The sequence below is a fragment of the Pongo pygmaeus genome, chromosome 10 (assembly GCF_028885625.2).
Source record: "Pongo pygmaeus isolate AG05252 chromosome 10, NHGRI_mPonPyg2-v2.0_pri, whole genome shotgun sequence".
Lineage (NCBI taxonomy): Eukaryota > Metazoa > Chordata > Mammalia > Primates > Hominidae > Pongo > Pongo pygmaeus.
This window is the reverse complement of record NC_072383.2, coordinates 111,485,835-111,506,974: the sequence shown is the minus strand read 5'-3', so window position 1 is coordinate 111,506,974 and position 21,140 is coordinate 111,485,835. Positions and strand designations below refer to the sequence as shown.

General features: G+C 43.7%; 1 protein-coding gene across 4 annotated transcripts in view; it reads right to left on the bottom strand.

The window, feature by feature from the left end:
* The window catches only part of RPH3A (rabphilin 3A), a 330,865-nt gene that overhangs the window by 70,068 nt on the left and 239,657 nt on the right, over positions 1-21,140 (bottom strand). For all 4 annotated transcript variants that reach the window (XM_054443937.2, XM_054443938.2, XM_054443939.2 and 1 more), the window contains one exon: positions 3,343-3,431. In XM_054443937.2, coding sequence (XP_054299912.1) covers positions 3,343-3,413 — 71 coding nt within the window. In that variant the 5' untranslated portion in view covers positions 3,414-3,431. The remainder of the gene's footprint in view (positions 1-3,342; positions 3,432-21,140) is intronic.

Genomic DNA, 21,140 nt, shown 5'->3' with positions numbered 1-21,140 from the left:
GATAAATCAATGTTTTAAGATACACACAGTCTGAGAGAGCTTACCAACAGAATTTTACCAAATGAAAAGCTGTACTTCAGGAAGAAGTAAAGTGGCCCCAAGAAGGACCAAGATTCAGGAAGATTTGAACATTGAATCAAAAAACTAGAAGACAGGCAAATTAAAAAAAAAAGTCAGTATAAAATAATAATGTCTAATATATGGAGTTAAATAAAGGATTAAACTAAGATACTAGAGAAGAGTCATATGTAGGTAAGGAGGGTCGGAATTAAGATGTTGTAAGAGTGTTTTAAGCACCTTGTGTTGTGTAGAGGAAGATGTTGAGACAGTGAGTAACTCCAGACATGATTAGTTATGAATGGTAACACTTTAGGGATAGCCGTGGATATCATAGGAATGAACCATATGACTTTGAAACCAGTAACGAGAAAAATGGAATTTGTAAACCCCCAAGCCTAATTAACCAATTAATAAAAATAAAAGGCAAGGAGAGAAACAAAAGAACCATAGAAAAAGAGAGACAAAAACAATAAGAGGGTAGAAAAGTTAAACTATATAATGGATCAGCAAACTATAGCCTGCAAGCCAAATACAGTCAGCCACCTGTTTTTATTTAAAAAAAAAAAAATGCCATGCCCATTTGTGTGCATACTGCCATGGCTGATTTTGCAATGGAACAGTGAAAGTGGAGTAGTTGCAATGGAGACTTTATGATCAGAAAAGCCTGAAATATTTACTATTTGGTCCTTTACAGAAAGAGTTTGCTGATAATTACAGTATCCGTAAAGGGATTAAAATCATCACCTAAAAGACAAAGATTACCACACTGAATTAAACAACAACAAAAGAACAAAATCTGGCTAAAAATACCCTTTATACTCTCTTACCTGAAATGTAAGAGGATTAAAAGATTAAAAATAAAAGGATAAAAAAAAACCTAAAAGCTGATGTTGTTTTTTAATATCACAAAAGGGAGTTGAGGACAAAAAATCATTATTAGAGATAAAGAGAGACATTACATAATGATAAAAGGTTCAATTTTTCAGTAACATAGATCAACTCCAAACCTGTAGCCATCTCACAGAACCACAAGGAGAAATTGACAGATCCGTGGTGATTGAAGGAGATTTCAACATAATACAAGCAGACTAAAAAGCAGTAAATGTAAAAAAATGCTATAAACACAATTAATAATCTCATTTTGATATGTGAGTGACCTTACAAACAATAATTATAGAATGCACATTTTTCTTATGTACTCATTGAGCATATCCTAAGATCTGGTTATAAGCCAAATCTTAACACATTTCAAAGACTAAGTATCATATAGGTCATATTCTCCAACTAAAATGCCATTAAATTTGAGATTAACAACAAAAAAAGTAATAAATTAAGAATCCTCAAACATCTAGAAATTTTAAAATATACCTCTAAATCACTCTTGGGGTAAAGTAGAAATCATAAGGGAAATTTAAAAATACATAGAAATGAGAAACAATGAACATACTATATGTTGAAGCTTGTGGGATCACTTGAATGTGGTAATTTGGGTATCACGTTTATAATTACTAATATTAGAAAAGAGGGAAGTTTTATATTAAAGAGGTAAATATACAACCCAAGTATTTAGAAAGTTATAGAATACACTTCAGAAAATGAGAAAGGATTATTTAATAGAAATTAGAACAAAAATTAATCAGACAATAAATGACAGGGCAATATTAAATAATAAGAAAGTCATTCCCATTTCAATCTCCTTTCCAACCTTATGTACCTCAAGGAGAAAGTGCTCATATGGCTTTAACACTTCTCTATCACTTGCTAGTTGCCTTTTTAAGTGGGAAGCAAGTCTCAGGCTCAGAGCCTCTGTGAGGCTACAGTTTATAGCTAGAATGTAGTAACATTTTTTTTTTAAATTATTTGTCTTCATGGCTACCTTTGTTCATAGAAAGCATGAACTAATTATCCACTTACATCCATTTGTGATTTAAAAAGTTCTTGTTAAATAGTGTTTACATTTTATAAGTAGCCAATTAAGAGAAAATAACAATAATGTTATTTCATAGATAAGGTAAAAATAGTAAAAGTGGTGCTCGAATGACCAAGTTTAGGGAAACACTGCTCTTCAATAACGAAAAATCTTTGCCAAAAAGCCTTTGTAGGCTGGGGGTGGTGGCTTACACCTGTAATCCCAGCACTTTGGGAGGCCAAGGCAGAGGATCACTCGAGCCCAGGAGTTTGAGACTAGCCTGGTCAACATAGCAAGACCCTACCTCTACAAAAAGAAATTAAAGTTAGCCAGGTGTGGTGGTGCATGCCTGTAGTCCAAGCTACTCAGGAGGCTGAGACAAGAGGATTGCTTGAGCCCAGGAGGTCAAGGCAATGAGTTATGATTGCACCACCACGCTTCAGCCTGGGCAACGGAGCAAGACCCTGTCTCAATAAAAAAAAGGAAAAAAAAAAAAAGCCTTTCTCTTTGGGCAAGCCACAACAACTACATCCTGACATTTATTCTTTTTACAAAAATAACCATATCCTCAACTGTCCTACCCAGAATTTAAACTCTTAAACTGATCCTAAAATACTGTCTAATGTAAGATCGACAGAAGTTCACAGTTACGGAAACTTAGAGGTCATCTGTTCCAGGGAAACCAACTGGGATGGGTAGGTAACAGAAATGTCCAAAGTAGGCCAGGTATTAGAGACCAACAAGGAATGATGGGGACTGTGGAAAACTGGAGAGCTCTTGCCAGTCTAAACATATGAGCTGCTACTTGTCTTCTGCTGAACTGTTGGCAAAATTGTGGTCCAGTGTTGTCAGGTCTTCTGATATTTTGAAGACATGTCAGAAATCTGGACTTTCATGTGAAATCTCCCAATTTTTACATGATCAGGCCCAAAATATAAAAAAGAAAAAAACATACACACACTTCTGCAGGTCAGAGTCTGCCAGTTTGTAATCTCTGATCTAGTGCAACTTCCTTATTTGACCGATGAGGGAACTAGGGCCCCAAGAGGGGAAGATATTTGCCTATCATCACACAGTAAATTAGCTCATATCCAGAACTAGAACCCAAGCCTGGTTCTGACCACCAGGTCAGTTCTCTCTCCAGTCCACCAGGCCACCTATTCTATGGAGCATGAAACTCAGGATTTAATCTTGTTCTTCCAACCTCACAAAATAGTCAAACTAGGGGAGATGTTTTCATGACTAAACTCCCATTAGGTTCCTCTCCCCCTTCCTCAGGGAAGGAAGCTATTCCTTCTTTTTTTTCAAGTGTAGAACTGTCAAAACCTCATCGACTCAAAGCAAGCCACTCCCAGGAAGATGCAGCAACTTACTTTGACTGAAGGGGCCGGTCACTGGGGTACATCCAACGGTTAGAACTGTTGCTGAACACGGTGTCAGTCATGGTAGACGTCTAGTGCTCCTGGAAAACATCAATCCAGAGAGGACATCACCCCATCATTCAGCCATTCCTTAGTTCCCAAGTCCCTGCTTTATGCCACACACCCAGTGGGATAGAGAAGACAGAGAACTAAATCCAGTTTCTTCATTTTCCAGATGGGGAATCTGAGACCCTAAGAGGGAAAGTGTCTTGCTGGAAATCACAGCTACCCCGTGGCAAGAAATGCACCGGAGGGAAGAACCCCCTCACCTAAATCCAAGCTCTTCCCATTCACTGTTGAGGGAATGTTGAGGGAAGCCCACTGCACCCCCAGCAGTGTGTGGGCCAGAGTTCTTAACTTGAATCCAGGGTCTTTCTACTGAGCAAGTCATGTGACTTAGTTGTTGCGGAGTCATCCCTGCCTTTTTTTTTTTTTCATTTTATTTTTCTTTTGTTTTTTTTATTATACTTTAAGTTCCGGGATACATATGCAGAATGTGCAGGTTTGTTACATAGGTATACATGTGCCTTGGTGGTTTGCTGCACCCATCAACCCATCATCTACATTAGGTATTTCTTCTAATGCTATCCCCTCCCCTGGCCCCCCACCCCAGGATAGGCCCTGGTGTGTGATGTTCCCCTTCCTGTGTCCATGTGTCCCTGCCTTTAAAAAAAAAAAAATGCTCTACATCCAAGCTATCAGAAAATGGTATTGGCTTGATCTTTAAAATAGATTTAGGATCTGCCTACTCCTTTCAGCCGGCATTGCTACTATGCTGATCCAAACTGCCACTATCCCTGCCTGACTTAATGCAATTGACTCCTCCTTGGTCTTTCTCCACCTACCCTTGTCCCATTTCATTCATTATTCATAATAACCACAAAGTAGAAACAGCCCAGTATTCACCAACTGATGAGCAGATCAACAAAATGTGGTATATCCAAGTAGCATTGTTATGCCATAAAAACAGATGAAGTATTGACATATGCTATGACATAGGTGAACCTTGAAAACATGATGCTAAGTGAAAGAAGCCAGACACAAAACACCATATATTTTGAGATTCCACCTATATAAAGTATACAGAATAGGAAAATCTATAAAAGATGAAAATGAGATTAGTGGTTTCCCAGAGTGGGGGAGGTGCTGGGTGCAGGGTTTCTTTGTAAGGACAGTGAAAATATTCTAAAGTTGATTATGGTGATGGATCCACAACTCTGTGAGAATACTAAAAGCCATGGAATTGTCTACTTTAAATGGGTGAATTATATTATCTGTGAGTTATATCTCAGTAAAGCTGAAAAAAGTGGTGCCACCACTTTGGAAAACTGTTTGGCAGTATCTGTTAGCTAAAAGTCCATCTACTCTGTGGCTCAGGAATTCTACTCAGGTATATACCTGAGAAATATACTCAGGTATAGACCCAAGAAAAAAGTGCTTATGTTCTAAGACATGTACAAGAATGTTTATAGCAGCTTTATTCATAATAGCTTAACACTGGAACAATCCAAATGCCCATCAACAGACAGCAGACAAAGCCATTGTGGTTTATTTGTACAGTAGAATGCTGGTGAGCAATGACAGAGAAGCTTCTGATACAGCGCATGTAACACCACGGATGAACCCATAGACGTTATGTTTAGTGAAAGATGCCAGGAACAAAAGAGAACACGCTGATTATATCGACACAAGAGTTAAGAAAAGACAAAGCTATTTGGTGGTGACAGAAATCGGGGCAAATAAATTGCTTATTTTGGGGAGGCTATTGATTCAGAAGGGGCAGGAGGGGGCCTCCATGGGGTGAAGATATTCCATATCTTGATCTGGGTGGCCACTAACCAGGTATATCCATCTGCAAAAGCCATCAAGCTAAACTCTTGAGATGTGTGTACTTTATGTCCTTCCCTTCATCCCAAAAAAGCAAGTCAGTTATGTCACTCTTTTGCTCAAGAGTCTTCAATGGCTCCCTGTTGCTCCTAGACTAAAATCTAAACCCCTTAGCACATGCTGGCTCCCTGCAGCCTCCTTCTCTTTTCCTCCCACTCTTCTCACACCCTCTTTCCCAGCCCCAAAAGCCTTCCTGCTGCTCCCTCAACGTCCCCAGCACATTCCCACTTGCTCTTCCCTCAGCCTGGAAGCCTTCTTGCAGATGCTTGTCTGGCTCCCTCTCTCCCTTTGTGTAGGTTTATTCCTAAATGCACCTTATCCAAGAGGGCCTCCTTGACCACTCAATTTAAAATAGCTCCCACAGGGGGCTCGGTGTAGGGAGAGCTTCAGGATAAATAGCTAATGCAGGCAGGGCTTAACATCTAGGTGATGAGCTGATGGGTGCAACAAACTACCATATGGCACACATTTACCTGAGTGACAAACCTGCACATCCTGCACATGTACCGTGGAAGTTAAAATAAAATATATATTTTTTTAGAAAAAAAAAATGACATAAATAAATAAATAAATAAAATAGTTCCTACTCCCGCTTCTCCATTCTGGCCTCCTTTACTCTGATTTATTTTTCTTCCTAGCTCTTATCACTACCCCAATTTAATATAAGTTGTTTATTTTTATGTTTGTGTCTTTGCTTAGAGCTTGAATCCCCTTGCTAATATGTAAGCCATGCAGAACTTTTTCCGTTTTGTTCACTGCTTAATCTCCAACACTAGCATAGAGTCTGGCACCTAGAAGGTACGTAATGAAAATTTGCTGAATGTGTGAAAGAGTCTCCATCAGCACTGTCAGTGTGGCTGAACTCAGCCAGGCTTCAGTTCTCTCTGAACCTGCCCCCGACCCCACCCCTCTGAAGGTCCCACCAAGAGTAAGGGGGAAGAGACCACGTGGAGATTGCAGTAATTATTTTAAAAACAAATAGAAAGTACATTGGCGTGTCTAGGGGGTCCTGATTTCCCTGTAGGTCTTGTTTTCTGTGACGCTGAATAGATGAGAACTTGGGAAGTGAACACACAGTGACCTCCCTCTCCTGTCCTGTATCCTTTGTAATTATTCAAGCTTTGTGTGTGAGAAACCGGAGGGGAATGCTGGTTGGACCCATAGCAGAGAAGGTCCCTTACAGTAAAGCTATTTCATCGGCTCCCATGTGGTTAACATAATCTTCCCAGATTAATATGGGCATTTCATTGTTTCCACTTCAAAAACAGAAAGGAGAGACAGCTCCTGTTGTGAAAGAAATTTGCTGAAAAAGAACTTCAATGTCTCATTATTGCCTGTGGTGAGAGCTGAGCAGGCTTCCCTGGAGCCCCCCACCTGGAGGACCCCTGGCCCCTGCTGAGCGCAAAGAGGCTCAGTCCCCGAGAATGAGCTTCCTAGGCTGCTGTTGGTCTAGAAAGCTGAACCTGTAACTGAAGGTTTCATCTGCTGCTTTGCAGCAGAGAGAAGACACTGGCCTTGGAGATCCTGGGAGGAAGGTAGGTCTGGGATAAGGGAGACACATGATCACCTCCCAGGAACTCTGATCTCCAAATTCCATCATCCTCAGGGCAGAATCTGGCCTGCTTGCACTCTCGTTTGTTCAGTCACACACACCAGGGGTATGTTTCCCACTAAAATTTCACCTGCAAAGTCTAAACTCACTGGCTGACCATCCAGTGGAAACCACCCAGCTCCATCCCTCCAGGCCAGAAGCCACCCTGGACAGCCCTGGTTATTTCAGCTTGGCCACTTGGGACTCTCAATGCATTTAACATCCCAGGATTGGACTCTTTATGTAATGCTTACCCCAGTCTACCAGGCCTGGACCAGAAGAGGAAAATGTTCAAGCAATCAAGGATATTTGAACAACTAGAAAAATAGGACCAGGCACAGGAGGGCATGTGTCCACTGGCAGATCTGGGATGGAGGTGGAGATGCAGTTTGGGGGAGGCACCCTAATAGTCACTGTTGATTCCTCATCTGGATACCCCCTACAGCTGGTGCATCCTCCCAATCCCAGCCTCTAGGAGTGTTAGCCACGAAGGGCTACACTAAGGGCTCATAGCAGCACCATTTTCCAGAGAATCGCCCTCATCCAACAGGAGCTGCTTTGCCCAGAGATACCAGGGAGCAGCACAAAGCCAATGGCTAACAAATAAGAGGAGGGTAGAAAAGTACAGCCCCCTTCTTCTAGGGCAAGATGGCTTTGTGCTGCCATCACACTCCAGAGCTCCCCAAGGATTGGGCTGAGGCCAGACTTCAGGTGAAGCCACGCCCTCGCCTAGCTTCCTCTGCTGCCCTTTCCTGCTTCAATCATTCCCTAGCAGGTTCCTCCTTGGAGCACTCCCTGAGTCCATCACTAGTACAAGAATGCACATCTCAGGTTCTGCTTCTAGGGAACTTGACCTTGTGTGGGAGGAGACAGGAGAATCTCAGGGAAGCATGGTTCTGCTCCACGAGCTCATTACATCACCCCTAGTGGTCACTTAGCCATTTTCTAATCCAACACAGCGTGATCCTAAAATGTTCTCCTAAGATGTTTTCCTACTGGCCTGCAGATGATACTTCATGAAAGCCAACTCTTCATGAGGAGTTGAGGGTGAGTCAACAGAAATGGAGAAAGTGTAGTGGTGAACCTCAGACATTCTCAAACCGCTCCCCACTTTCCCATCACTCACTACAGAGAAACCATTGTCATAATAGACTGGAGGCCTGAGGCCCAGGGAGCACCAGAAGAAGGAAACCAACCATGGATACAAGAAGCAAAAGTATAAACGTAAGTGTCACATAAATAGTACCAATTTCCAGCCCTAGGACCACTGCAGAAACTTGGCATCACTGAGCCGATAAGTTTAGGTAAGCATCAGCTACACTCCCTAGCACACAGCAAACACTTGTAAAGTGGTAATTCTCTTTTCCTGCTTCTCCTATACTTATCGTGTATAGGATGTTGACTTACAATTTTTTGAGCACCTGCTATGCACCAAATTCCATACCTACATTATTTGCTTTACTCCTTACAATCCTACTCCAAGGTAGATGGTATTATCCTCATTTTACAGGTAAGAAAATTCAGGCTCAGGGTGGCTAAGCTACTTGCTCAAAATCACACAGCTACCAAGTAGCAGAACTGGGGTTTGGACCCTGACTCCAAAGCCCATGTGCTTACTCACTACTCTGTTCACACCCATTCATTGCCCCTGGGCTTTGGATTGTTGGGTTCTGATGAGTGTCTAGAGGATTGGTGATTGTCCATTCCTGGCCCTCTGGCCCCTGGGTGCATTCTCACCTCTCAGCCTCAGAGACAAACAGATACCTACCCACCCAGCCCTCTCCCAGACGACTCTGAGAGATCACATACTTTGGCTTGGGTAAGGCCAAGGCAGTGGCTTAAATCCAGCCCTGCAGCTGCAACTTCAAAAGCATAAAATGACTGGACATAAATTCCAGTCATAAAGCATAAAATGTAGCTGGACAGAAATTCCCCTACAGTCCTTGTACAAACTCTAAAGAATCATCTACTTTCAGTAACAAAAGAAGCAACAACAACAACTGAAAGTTCAAATATCAAGGGCCTACTCCACGCTAAGCACCTTTCGAGTTTTATCTCCTCGATTCTCACAATAGCCTTATGAGGTATGTGCTCTTCTTGTCCCATTTTACAGATGGGATAACTGAGTCGAGGAAAGTTTAAGTGAACTTTCCAAGGTCCTGCTTAGATTCCTTCAATCAAACAATCTAAACGTCTAATAATAAGCACTGGATAGCTGGATGAATCTGAATCTTAGACTGAATCTCAGACTGCCACAAAGACTCTGTCCTAACCCCAGATAACCCAGATTCCAGGGTCCTCCCTTCTCCTCCTTTGCCATTGGTTCTGCCTGCTTCTCCCCTGGCTCTCTTTAGCATCGCTTGCTAAGGAACAGTGGTTCCATCCCCTAGAATCTCCAAGGTTTTCTGCTAGTTGTAGTTGAATGGAAAAAACAACGCAAAGCCTATTTAGTTTCTGAGTTGCTGTGGCAGGTGTCTGAATGTGACCCAGCGGGGTTGGGCTGGCAGGGATTTTATGCAGCACTTCAGGGCACTGCAGGGAACCAGCAAGAGCTGCAGCTGTCTGCGTGGAGTTCAATGCCACAGTTGGCCTCCCTATCCCAATGGTCTTGGAATTAAACCAGATGCTTTGCAGCAGAACCTGCAGCCACAAGTTTGGACAATGCCCAGACAGTTGCATCTCTTGATCTCTTTCCTTGCCCGTCGTCTCTTCCCCTGAGTGCAGTACATCACTGCTCAATTAGGTATCTGGAAAAACTCACTCTGACTATTTGATGGGGTGGAAAATGTACTTAAAAAAAAAGGCCTCGAACTGGGGGAAGCAGGAGTGTCCATGAACAGAATCCAGGCCGAAAATGTTTTGTTTGGCCCATGAAGGGTTTTTTTTTTTTTTTAAGGGTAAAATTCAATCAATATCTTAAAAGCACAGGATTTAATTAAAAACACAGATTGCCGGCTTCTCTTGGGAAATTAGAAGAATTAAAAAATATTTATGGAACATTTACTATTACTATGTGCCGGACACTGTTCTAGGCACAGGGAATATAACATTAAAACAAAGACAAAAATTATTGTCCTCATGGAACATACCTTCTAGTAGGGAAGACTGACAATAAGCAAACAAGTAGAATATTAAATGTGTCCACTGGTGATGAGTGCTTTAGAGAAAAATAAAAGAGGGAAGGGTGATTGGGAATTGGGGGGGAAGTGTGATTTTAAATAGGTGGTCAGAGGGAGCCTCACTGAGAGATGCTATTAGAGCAAAGACCCAAAGTGGGTAATAAACTGAACCACATGGCCATCTGGGGGAGAGCATTTCAGGCAGAGGAAAAAGTAGGTGCAAAGGCCCTGGGGCAGGCATGTGCTTGGTAAGTTGGAGAAATGGCAAGGAAGACAGAGTGGTCGGAGTGAAGAGAGCAAGAGGGAGCTGAGATCAGAGTGGTGGTAGGGGAGGGTGTCAGATCATGAAGACCATGTAAACTTCCAGCCTGAGAGATGCAGGAGACCCAGAAAGCCTCTGAACAGTGACGCAAGCTGAGTATATTCTATTCCATCTCAAATATGCATCCAGATTTGACTATTTTCCAGGCTGTTGGGATTTCTACACACCCTTACTATGACAAGGACACTTGAGACACCAAAGAGAAAGACGGCCATCTCCTGCTTTGTCTACTGTGCTTGATGGAGCCGAGGGCTCCTTCACTTGCCTGCCCGCCTGGTCATTCCTGCCTTCTCTCATGGGACCCCAGCAGCCCTTACACATCCAGTCCCATCCAGACGGTATAGGCTGCTGTTGGCTTTTCCTCGTTCCTAGAGCCAGCTGGGACATTCTCGGCCTTCCCTGAAGCCGACTAAGGCTGAAACGACAAGAGCTTGGCTCCTTCCGTGCCGATCTGGTTGGTGCCAGAGACAAGGACAGAGACAGGCCTGGGAGGTCCTAGAGACAAAGGTGACTTTGTGTTCCTGGCCTTGAAACAACAAAGCAAACTCACTGTCCCCTCCATATGGTTCTCCCATTGCCATATAGCAATAACAGATGGTGCCTGCCATGAGCCTTTAAATAACCCCACAGGACAGTCCCCATTTCACAGATTTTAAAGTAGGCACGGAGTTCATCCTCCACTGCTCTGCCACTCACAAGCTGCATGGCCTTGGGCAGATACGTAACGCCTGTGGGCCTGTTTCCTCATTGATAAAATGAGTATGGTCATCCCAGCACTACCTACTTCATCATAATGGCTACTTAGGTTGTGCCTGGCCCTGGGCTAAATGCTTGCCGTGAATGGTTTCATTTAACTCTCCCAAACACCCATTAAGGAAGGTACAAGTATTATCTCCATTTTGCAGATGGAGATACTGAGGCTTAGAAGGGTAAGTGACTTACCCACCCAGCCGGCAACCGGCAGATCTGGGATTTGTACCTACAAGATCTGATGCCACGTTGCATGTTTAATCACTCTACTATGCTGCCTCCAGGATTGTTGTGAAGAATGGGGTTTGAAAATGAAGGCAAGAAAGACAACGTGGTACTTGGAACATAGTATGTGCTCAGTAAACATTAATTATCGTCACTATTATCAATATCTCCATCATCATCCATCAGTGTTCGTTCTCTCCAGCAGCTAAAGTGGAGCATAACTTATATGATGTGATTGGAAAAGCACTAAATGCTTCCATAGATTTCATGGTGCTCCAAATTTCCTCCACCAGCGTTGCTCCCTAAAGGTGCATTTGGTACCCTCTTTCTCCCCCAACTCAGGAAATAGAGAGGTAAGCTCACTGCAGATGGGGTGAATTGATCACAAAAAATAGCCCCATGTCTTCCCTTTCTGTATCCTTGTCCTTTTCAGCTCCTGCCATCCAGAGATGAAATCTATTTCCCCACCCATGGAATCTTGAGTTGGCTCTAAGACTTTCTGTGGCCAATGGGACAGTAGAAGATGTGATGCATTCAGAGGCTTGGAAATACTAGCCCTTCAGAGCCTGGTCTCTTTCGCTATTTTTTAGCAACCCTGCAATCGCCATTTGAGAAACCAGGCTAGCCTGCTGGAGGATGAGCAATCACAAGGCAGGAGGCCACAGCTGTCCAAGCTACTAAGGCTGTCCTGTCACACACCAGCCAGTCCCAGCCAAAATACAGGATGACCACAGACACACGAACAAGCCCAGCCAAGATCATCCAAGTTTGGCCTAGCTGAACCCAGCTGAACCCAGCTGAACTCAACCCAACTGCCAACCCAGAGAATCATAAGGTAAATAAATGGTTGTTGTTCTAAGCCACTATTTTGTGGGGTGGTTTGCTACACAACAAAAACTGGCTGGTGAAGCAGCCTCTTGCAGTGAGACAATTGCTAGCTTCAGACCCAGAGCACTGGGATCCAATACTACCTCCCTTTTTTAGTCTCTGCATGACTCTAAGCAAGTTTTGCATCTGTAAAATGAGGATGTAAAAATTCCTATTCTTGATCAGGCAGGGTGGCTCACACCTGTAATCCCAGCCTCGGGGAGGCTGAGGTGGGCGGCTCACTTGAAGCGGGGAGTTCGAGACCAGCCTTGCCAACATGATGAAACCCTCTCTCTACTAAGAATACAAAAAAAATTAGCTGGGCGTGGTGGTAGGTGCCTGTAATCCCAGCTACTCAAGAGGCTGAGGCACGAGAATCGCTTGAACCCAGGAGGTGGAGGTTGCAGTGAGCCGAGATCATGCCACTGCACTCCAGCCTGGGTGACAGAGTGAGACTCCAACTCAAATATATATATATATATTCTTCTTATGCCTATCTTGCAGGGTTGTTGGGAAGAATCAATGAGTTAATTCATGTGAAGGGGCCTTGTAATCTAAAGTGTTTTCCAAGTATCAGTCAGGGAGGACACTGTTAGCGTTATTCGAGGGCAGAGCTGGGGAGAGAAACAAAGGTCTAAATCCTAGGTGTTTGCTTAAGCCTGAGTGAGACACTGCAGTGGATCTCTAGGGTAGACATCTATCGCATTTGCCTATCCAGCATTTATCTGGATAGCCTTTTGTTGGTAAAGACACCCCAATTTTCTTTTGGGAAACCATCCTCTCTCAGTATCAATCTGTGTGGTCCAGGTGGGGCTCATCCAACCCTAGTCCTTAGAGGTGGGCCAATGACCTGTGCCTGGCTCATCAGTGTATTATACCCCTTAGGCTGCTGTGATTGGTTCAAGAATAGGTACATGACCTGAGTTGGTCTTTTACTGGAACTATGTGGAAAGAAGCATTCTCTTTCCATTGGGCTGCTAAACTGATAGAACAGAAGTCTGTAGCTGCTATTGATCACTTTTGTCAACACACAAGAAAATCCTGGTAAAGGATAAAAGCTGGGAGATAGAGACTGATTCCTGATGATGCTGTTGGAATGCTGGATCCAGCCATGCCTGAATCTATCAATCTATCATGGCCTTTTGGGCTACTGTGGACCAATATGTCCCCTCCCCACCCTTTTTTTTTTTTTTTTTTTTTTTGTTCTTCTTGAGACGGAATCTCGCTCTGTCACCCAGGCTGGAGTGCAGTGGCGCGATCTCGGCTCACTGAAGCTCTGCCTCCTGGGTTCACGCCATTCTCCTGCCTCAGCCCCCCGAGTAGCTGGGACTACAGGCGCCCACCACTGCGCCCAGCTAATTTTTTGTATTTTTAGTAGAGACGGGGTTTCACCATGGTCTCGATCTCCTGACCTCATGATGTGCCCGCCTCAGCCTCCCAGAGTGCTGGGATTACAGGCGTGAGCCACCATGCCCGGCCTTTTGTTCTTCTTAAGTTGAGAAGTCAAATTCAAGTCCAATTTGAATCAAATTCCTGCCATTTTCCTGAGTTTTCTCTGTGTATCTTCTGGGTGCAAGCTACCTTCTGGGTACAAGGACCAAGCTACCTTGCAGCAAACAGGGATTCCAAAGGCAACCAGAATTGACTGAAGCCTGGAGAAAAATACACCAGCCTTCAGCAACCCCCTTGAATCCTTCCCTCCTCTACCTCAGAGGCACTGCCATCCAAGCTCCTTGGAGGACAGAAAGTGTTTCTAATACATCCCCACCAAGGCCCACTGAGACCCTACAACGACAATTAAAATTCAGTGACAATGAACAACACTAATTAAAAGCAAAATTAAGTACTTAATAAGAGAAATGAGGTGGCAGTATTAAAAGTCAGGATGAGAGAGCTGGCATTAATTAAAAGCAAAGACTAATTTCTTCCCTCCTCCAAAAAGGCTGCGTGTGTGTGTGTGGGGGGGGGGTGCACACACACACACACGTGTGCATTTCTAGAAAAGATTTATATTTTGTAAATGTACAAAATTCCCTGGGAGCCGACAGACTATGGGATTGGTTCTGCCTGGGGTGGGGGTGGGGGTGTCTTCCCAGAGAAGGGAACATTTGGACTGGACCTTGAAGGCTGAGCTGGGGTGTGTGAGAAGAAAGGATGGAGGAACGGATGGGGAAGTGAGTAAACAGGGTTCAGAGGCTGCAATGGACATGAAACATTTAGGGAACAGAAAGACCCATGGGGATGGATCCTGGGTGGATGGAAGACAGGGAGGAAGGGGAAACAGGGCTAAAAAGAGAAAGTGGGGCCAGGGCTGAATCCCTATTTCTGTGGATCAACAATGATAGTGCATAGCATCTCCATTCAGCCAACCCCAACTTCCATTCGAAGATCCAGAGACTAAGATCCCCTGCTCTTAGCAGACAGCTCAGCAAGGTGACTAAGGGTATGGGTTTGGGGTTCAAGTCCATTCTGCCATTTATGAGCCAGGTCACCTTGGGCAAGTTTACTTACCTTCCAACACCTCAGTTTCCTCATCTGTAGAGCAGGAACAAAAACAGAACCCACCTCAAAATGGAACTGTGAGGATTAAATGAAATCACTTATCTGAAGTCCTTAGTCCAGAGCCTGGCAAAAAACATGACCTTGTCAAGTAGAAGCTATCCTTAATTTATTACGAATAATAATCTCAGTTATGTCTTCCTAAGAGATGGGAGTCCAGTTTCTGCACTGGAATGAAATATCTCAGCCTTTCTGAAACCAGAGTAAGTACATGGAGGAAAACAATGATGGATTATGGAAATAACTACAACAGTAATACACTAATAATAATAATATAATAATTCTCAAGCATGGGCCATTTGTTGAGTACCATCGTTGTCTTTAGTGTTAATGACTTGTGTGGTGAGATTGGCCCTCCCTTTCCCTGGGGAAGCTGGGAGGGGCCACATGACCTGTTTCGACCAAAGAAGGTTTCCAAGTGGAAGCTTCAAAGCCAGTGCATACTCACCACATTACCCTTTTCCTATCTTGACAATCATGTACGTATGAAGATAGAGCCTTCCTCAGTCTGGGTCCCAGCTCTGAAGACATCCCCTGCTATCTCACCATATCCAAGTAGTATGAGTGAGAAACAAATCTGAAACCGTGGAAATGGTCAACACAGCACAACCTAACCCAGCCTGCCTGTGTTTTCTACAGGCCAGGAGCTGCACTAAATGTTTCACTTGCAATGTCTTATTTGATCTTGGTAATGATCATAGAAAACAGGATCTTTCATGACCCACTTTTACAGATTGGGAAACTGAAGCCTGGAGGAGTAAAGTCATTTGCTGGAAGACGTGCAGCCAGGAAGTCACAACAGGGCGTGCATTTGAAATGAGCCCACAGAAATAAATACAGTACATGACTCCACTGGAGGCAGGGCGAAGCATCCAGGATTGACCTTCCTGAGGCGAATGTCTCCTGCTGGATAGGGGAACCCAAAACTTTTCCTTCCTCCCCTGGGTTATGGGAGTCTCTGTGAGCCCTGTGTCTACAAAACCTTAACACCAGACACCGTTCAACAGAACACTCTTCAGGGCTCCCTGCATGGTCCAGCCAATTACCCAATTCCTTGATAAAGCGGAAACTTACTTTTGTCATGCTGTTAACCTGGCTTATCTCTGCCCCAGCTACATTGTGGTAAGCAGGGAAAAGGTAAAGGCTCAGGACTGATTTCAGCACTCAACACATGCGCACACAGACACACCGGCCCCACACAGAAAATGTGATTAGACAGGTCTCCATATTAAAACAAGTCATTTAGCTTAATGGCCCCTGGCTGCCACTCAGGCCCAGGCTGCAGTGAAATTCATTCTGATTAAAACTCAGCTGGAGTTGACTTATCTGCAGCTCTAAATCTCATCATGCCACGGAAGACCACAAACGGCGTCCTTCTCCCTCCTCTGCCTCGGAGACAAAACGCTCCCAGCAGACAGGGGCATTTTTCTCCTTAAAAAAATGGCAGCAGTCCTGGTCCTCACATCTGAGGGCATTTTCACAAATTTTAGATGGGAGACATAGCATTCCCATTTTATAGGCCAGGAAATTGAGGCCAAGATTTGTCAAGGTCATGCTGGTAGCAGGTGGAATATCCAGAGACTCAAATATGGGTCTCATATAAATGAGGCTTCTGCCCATCCTGCTCTATTATTTGTTGGGTTAAACATATTAATTTGCTATTTTTATAGTACAAAAATGGTTGCATAATGGCAGCGTCATGTGGTTCAACTTAATAATAAAGTAGCTTTGCTGGATAATTTCTATTTGTGCCTCCAGACCCATTCATCCTCTATCCTGCTCTGTGCCCTGGGAGGCTGACCCGTGTGTGAGCACCAGCAGGCTCCTGGCTCTCTGGCTTCTGGTTGGGTTTGTCCAATGGGAGGCATCAGCAGGAGACTGGAAGGAGGGAGGAGAGACAGGTTGGGGTATATTCTTCTAAAGGTCATAGCTCTTGTCAGGAGGACCTCTCCATCCGGCCCTTTCTCTCCTGCGTCCACTTACATTTCCTCCCAGCCCCTCCAAGCCTAGAGACGGTAATGACTTGCCCAGATAACACAGCTAATAAATGACGGCACCACACTTGGGGTTCCAGCAGTGTGGCTCTAGAACATGTGCTCTTGGCCAGCTCACTATCCTGCCCTGAGGGTCTGCATTTCACAGGTCTGCAGAGGTGGGATGTAGTGTAGAAATGAACAGCACCAGTCTTCAGGTGGGCAATTTTCATATACAACCTCATTTTATCTTCGCCACTATCCTGTGAGGTAGGCTCTGAAGTTATTCCCATTTCTGACACTCAGAGGGGTGTATTAACTTGCCCAAGATCACCAGAAAGGAATGGTGGAGCCAGCGAGTTATAAACCCAGATGTTCTCCCTTTAATACCCGCAGTCTTAATCACTAGTCTAGATAACCACTCTTACAACCTGGCCACCTAGTCAGACCTGGAACCACTGTGTAAAAGGTACGGTAAGAGAGAATCTGGTGTGAGATAAGAAACAGCTTTCTAACCATCAGCCCCATCAAAATGGAGACATGCTACTTTGATAGATAATAGGCTCCCCATCATTGGAGGTAATCAAGCACAAACAGCAAAACCACTTGTTGGGGCTGTCATAAAGAAGGTGATGAGCTTTCCTGAAACTACCCCTTTCTGTATTTGAAAAGGAATGGCTCAAGTTCACAGACTCTTCCCTCTTATATGTGGTTAAAATGCCCCACATATAGAGGGCATTTGACTTGGCCTGACCCTGTGATCAAGCAGGAAGAACTAGTTTCAGTTACTTAACAGAAAGCTGAAGTATCCTGGCCTAAGATGGGCCAGGAAAGGGCTCTTCTTGTCTTCTCACCTTGCTACAAACACACGAACATACACACACTCACATCCCCACCCACACCCCACATCCTCCCCTACACACTCGTGCACACTCCCACATAAATATACCCCATACACACACATACACACACACACCCCACTCCCACATAACACCCCCCACATCCTTGTTTACTCCATACCCACCATACCCACTCTCCAACCACTCTCAACTCCACTATACACACACACATACACACACACAATCATACAAACACAACACCCTCATTTCCACCCACAGTACACATTTCAACACACTATCTCCCATCAAGGGCAGTGAGCAAGAGCCCAGGCTTTAGAGTTACACAGACCTGTGTTCAACCCCCAGCTAAGCTGTCTGAGCCTGGGCAAATTACTTAACTTTTCAGAGCCTCCATTCCCTCATCTGTTATGTGGGGGATGTAGCAGCACCCACTTTTGTGGGGTTGTTTGAGGTTGCAGCAAAAAGTAACACAGAGAGCATCTAGTCCTGTACAAGTTCAGGCAAAACCCTCACTAGGCATCGCCCAGGTGTTCTTCCAGAACCCCACCTCTCCCAAATCACATTTTAGCACAGTCTGTAGTCACAGGAAGTACACTTTCTGCCTCACACAGTCCAGCTGTGTTCACTTCCCTGGGGTGTGGATTTTAAGAAATCCAAGTCCACTTCAGAAACAGTGAAAAGCTTCTCTTAGTTCTCATGAATAATAAATCTTCAAGGCCTGCCTCTATCCATTCCCCCCTCCTTTCCAGGCACCAGGTGGGGGAAAGAAACAGAAAAGAAAACCTTGGCCAGTATTGGCTGGAGAACATGAATGGACCACAATCTTCTTCTTCTCTTCTTGCCCCCATGAAAACAGCCCTCAAAACATCAAGTACTGTAGATGGAGAACTCTGCAATTCACAAAGCCCTTGGTCTCCCCAATCACCAAGGCAGGCGAGTGTTATGACTCAAATCCCTGGAGGCAAAAGAGTGCAGAGGCTGAGAGGTGCTGAGCTGTCAAGATTCAAGTCCCCACTCTGCCTCTTTCTAGTTGTGTGATGTTAAGATGGTTACTTAACCTCTCTATGCCTTTCTTTCCTTCTATGAAAAACAAGGATGATAACAGCACCTATCTTACAGGGATGTTAAAGGATTAAATGAGTTAGTACTTGTAAAGTGCTTAGAACAATGCCTGGCACGTGGTTAAATAAAGAGGATGAAGTTGCCCTTGTCGTCATCTCCAGATATCAAATCTGCCAAATAGAGCTATAATGTAGTTATCACCTACTGTATGCTAGGGATTGCACTAAGTAATTTGTATACATTGGCTCAAAGAAGGTTTGCAAAGAGATAGAAATCAGAAGGCCAGAGCTGTAGTTCAGCACCATAGACAGTAGCACATACACATTACTCCTCCTCTCCTCGGTTTTAGTGAATGAATAAATATACAAAGGGTTTTTGTGTGTATGTGAGGGAGAGAGGGAGAGAGGGGGAGAGAGAGGGAGAGGGGGGAGAGAGAGAGAGAGAAGGGGATAGAATCAGAAATTGATACACTTTCTACAAGCTGGGATCCACCAACCATGTACCATGTATGACTTGACTTACACTTCTCCTTGAGATTCATGCAGCTATCAAGATGGCATAGAATGATGTAAAACTTTTTTCACACCCTGAAATGCTGGTTTCTCCCTGTAAGCCCTAAAATCCTAGCTCAACTCTCACCTCTCCCACATGCCTTCTTCAATCCATTCTTTCTTCTCTGAATTTTTAATGTATTTGGGATTCAGAAGCTCATGGCTTAGCTTTTGCTGGTTCAAGAAATCATCCTCCACAAGACTGAAAGTTCCATGGAGGTATGGGGAGTGGACACCAGTTCCTCCTTCTCCTGGTACTAACACCCCAGTTTGGTTTTGTTTTTAAAGGAGGCATCCTTTCCCTCAGACCATGGTGTTCTGATGGGGCTGGCCTCAATTCTTAGCTCCAGGGGTTCTCACGTGACTCTGGCCTCACCAGTCAGCATATTCCCCCTTGTAACTACATATAATTGACTCATAGTTGGATAAGTTCCCCAATCCAAGCCAATTAGACTCAATGCTCAGACCTTTGTTGCAATCCTAGAAAGAAGATGCTCTTTTTTTTTTTTCTACTAAACTGAAGCTGGATGAGACAAACTTGGACTTGGTGGGTTCTACCAGGTGGAGAAGTCTGCCTGGAAGGGAGGCCAACCCAGAAGAAAGCAGAATGATGAGATGATGAGAACTCAGTTCTAGCCTATTGTTGAGCCTCTGGATCCAGTCATGCCTCCACCATGCGGGGGACCCTTCAATTACATTAGCAAATAAGTGTCCTTTGGTATCACTTGAACTAATTTGAGTAAGGTTTGCAATCAGTGTAGTCATGATGAATGCAGATACATACACACACATAGCCAATACTCATTATTTGTGAATTCCATATTTGCAAATTTGCCTACTTGCTAAAATTTGGAATCCCCAAAATCAATACGTGTGACCTTTTCATGTTCATTCACAGACACACACAGAGTGACCAAAATGTTTGAGTCATCTCACATGCATGCTCCTAGCTGAAGGTGAACAAAGCAGGTCTCTTTCTTCTTGTTTCAGCTCTTATGCTGTAATCAGGTATCTTTTTTTTGGGGGGGGTGTCTATTTAGTGCCACACTTTTTTTGCATTTTTGCACATTTTGTTGGTAATTTTGCTGTTTAAAAATGGCCCCCAAGCATAGTGCTATTGAGTGTTCCTAGGAGCAGGAAGGCTGTCATGTGCCTTACAGAGAAAATAATGCATATGATACAATTTGTTCAGTGCTTTTGAACTGAATAAAGGCCTCATGCTATTGGCCACAAGTTCAGTGTTAATGGAATCAACAGTATATTAAATGAGGTGTCTTTACACAGAAATACACATAAGACAAGGTTATGTATTGGTCAGTTGAAGATATTGGAAGCCTGTTAATGGAATCAGTAATGTATTAAATGAGGTATCTTTAAACAGAAACACACATAAAACAAGGCTATTTGATCAGTTGAAGATACTGCAACCAAAACTCGTAGGAACCTAACCCTGTATTTCTCCTAGGAGCAATGTGGTTCAGTATTTACTAGTTCAGTGTTTGTGGCAACTTTGCAGAACATAACTATCATGAGTAATGGGAATTGACTCCCTCTCTCTCTCTTTATCTATACACACACACACACAGATATGTACACACAAAAAATATGTATTATATATAAAACAAATAATATAGTATAATGTATTATATACATAATTAATATTATACAATATACAAATGTATGAGTACTAGATTAATCAAAAGGCATTTTTACAGTTTCACTTTTCCTCTTACAATGAAGAATATTAAGTGGGACAGACGTTAGTAATTTAGGCTGTTATCTATTTTGTTTTTCAGAATATGGTGGAGTCAAGGGGCAGATAATGAGATAGTTGATGCAAATAGCCAATTTGGGAGGAAAAGTGCCAGGAACATACAACATACCATCCTTAGGGGTTGTTTTTGGGCCAGCTTCTCCCACAAGAAACTAACAGTACATTTCGACCTGGTTCCTCTGCCATCACTTTTGTGGGGGCAGAAGGAGG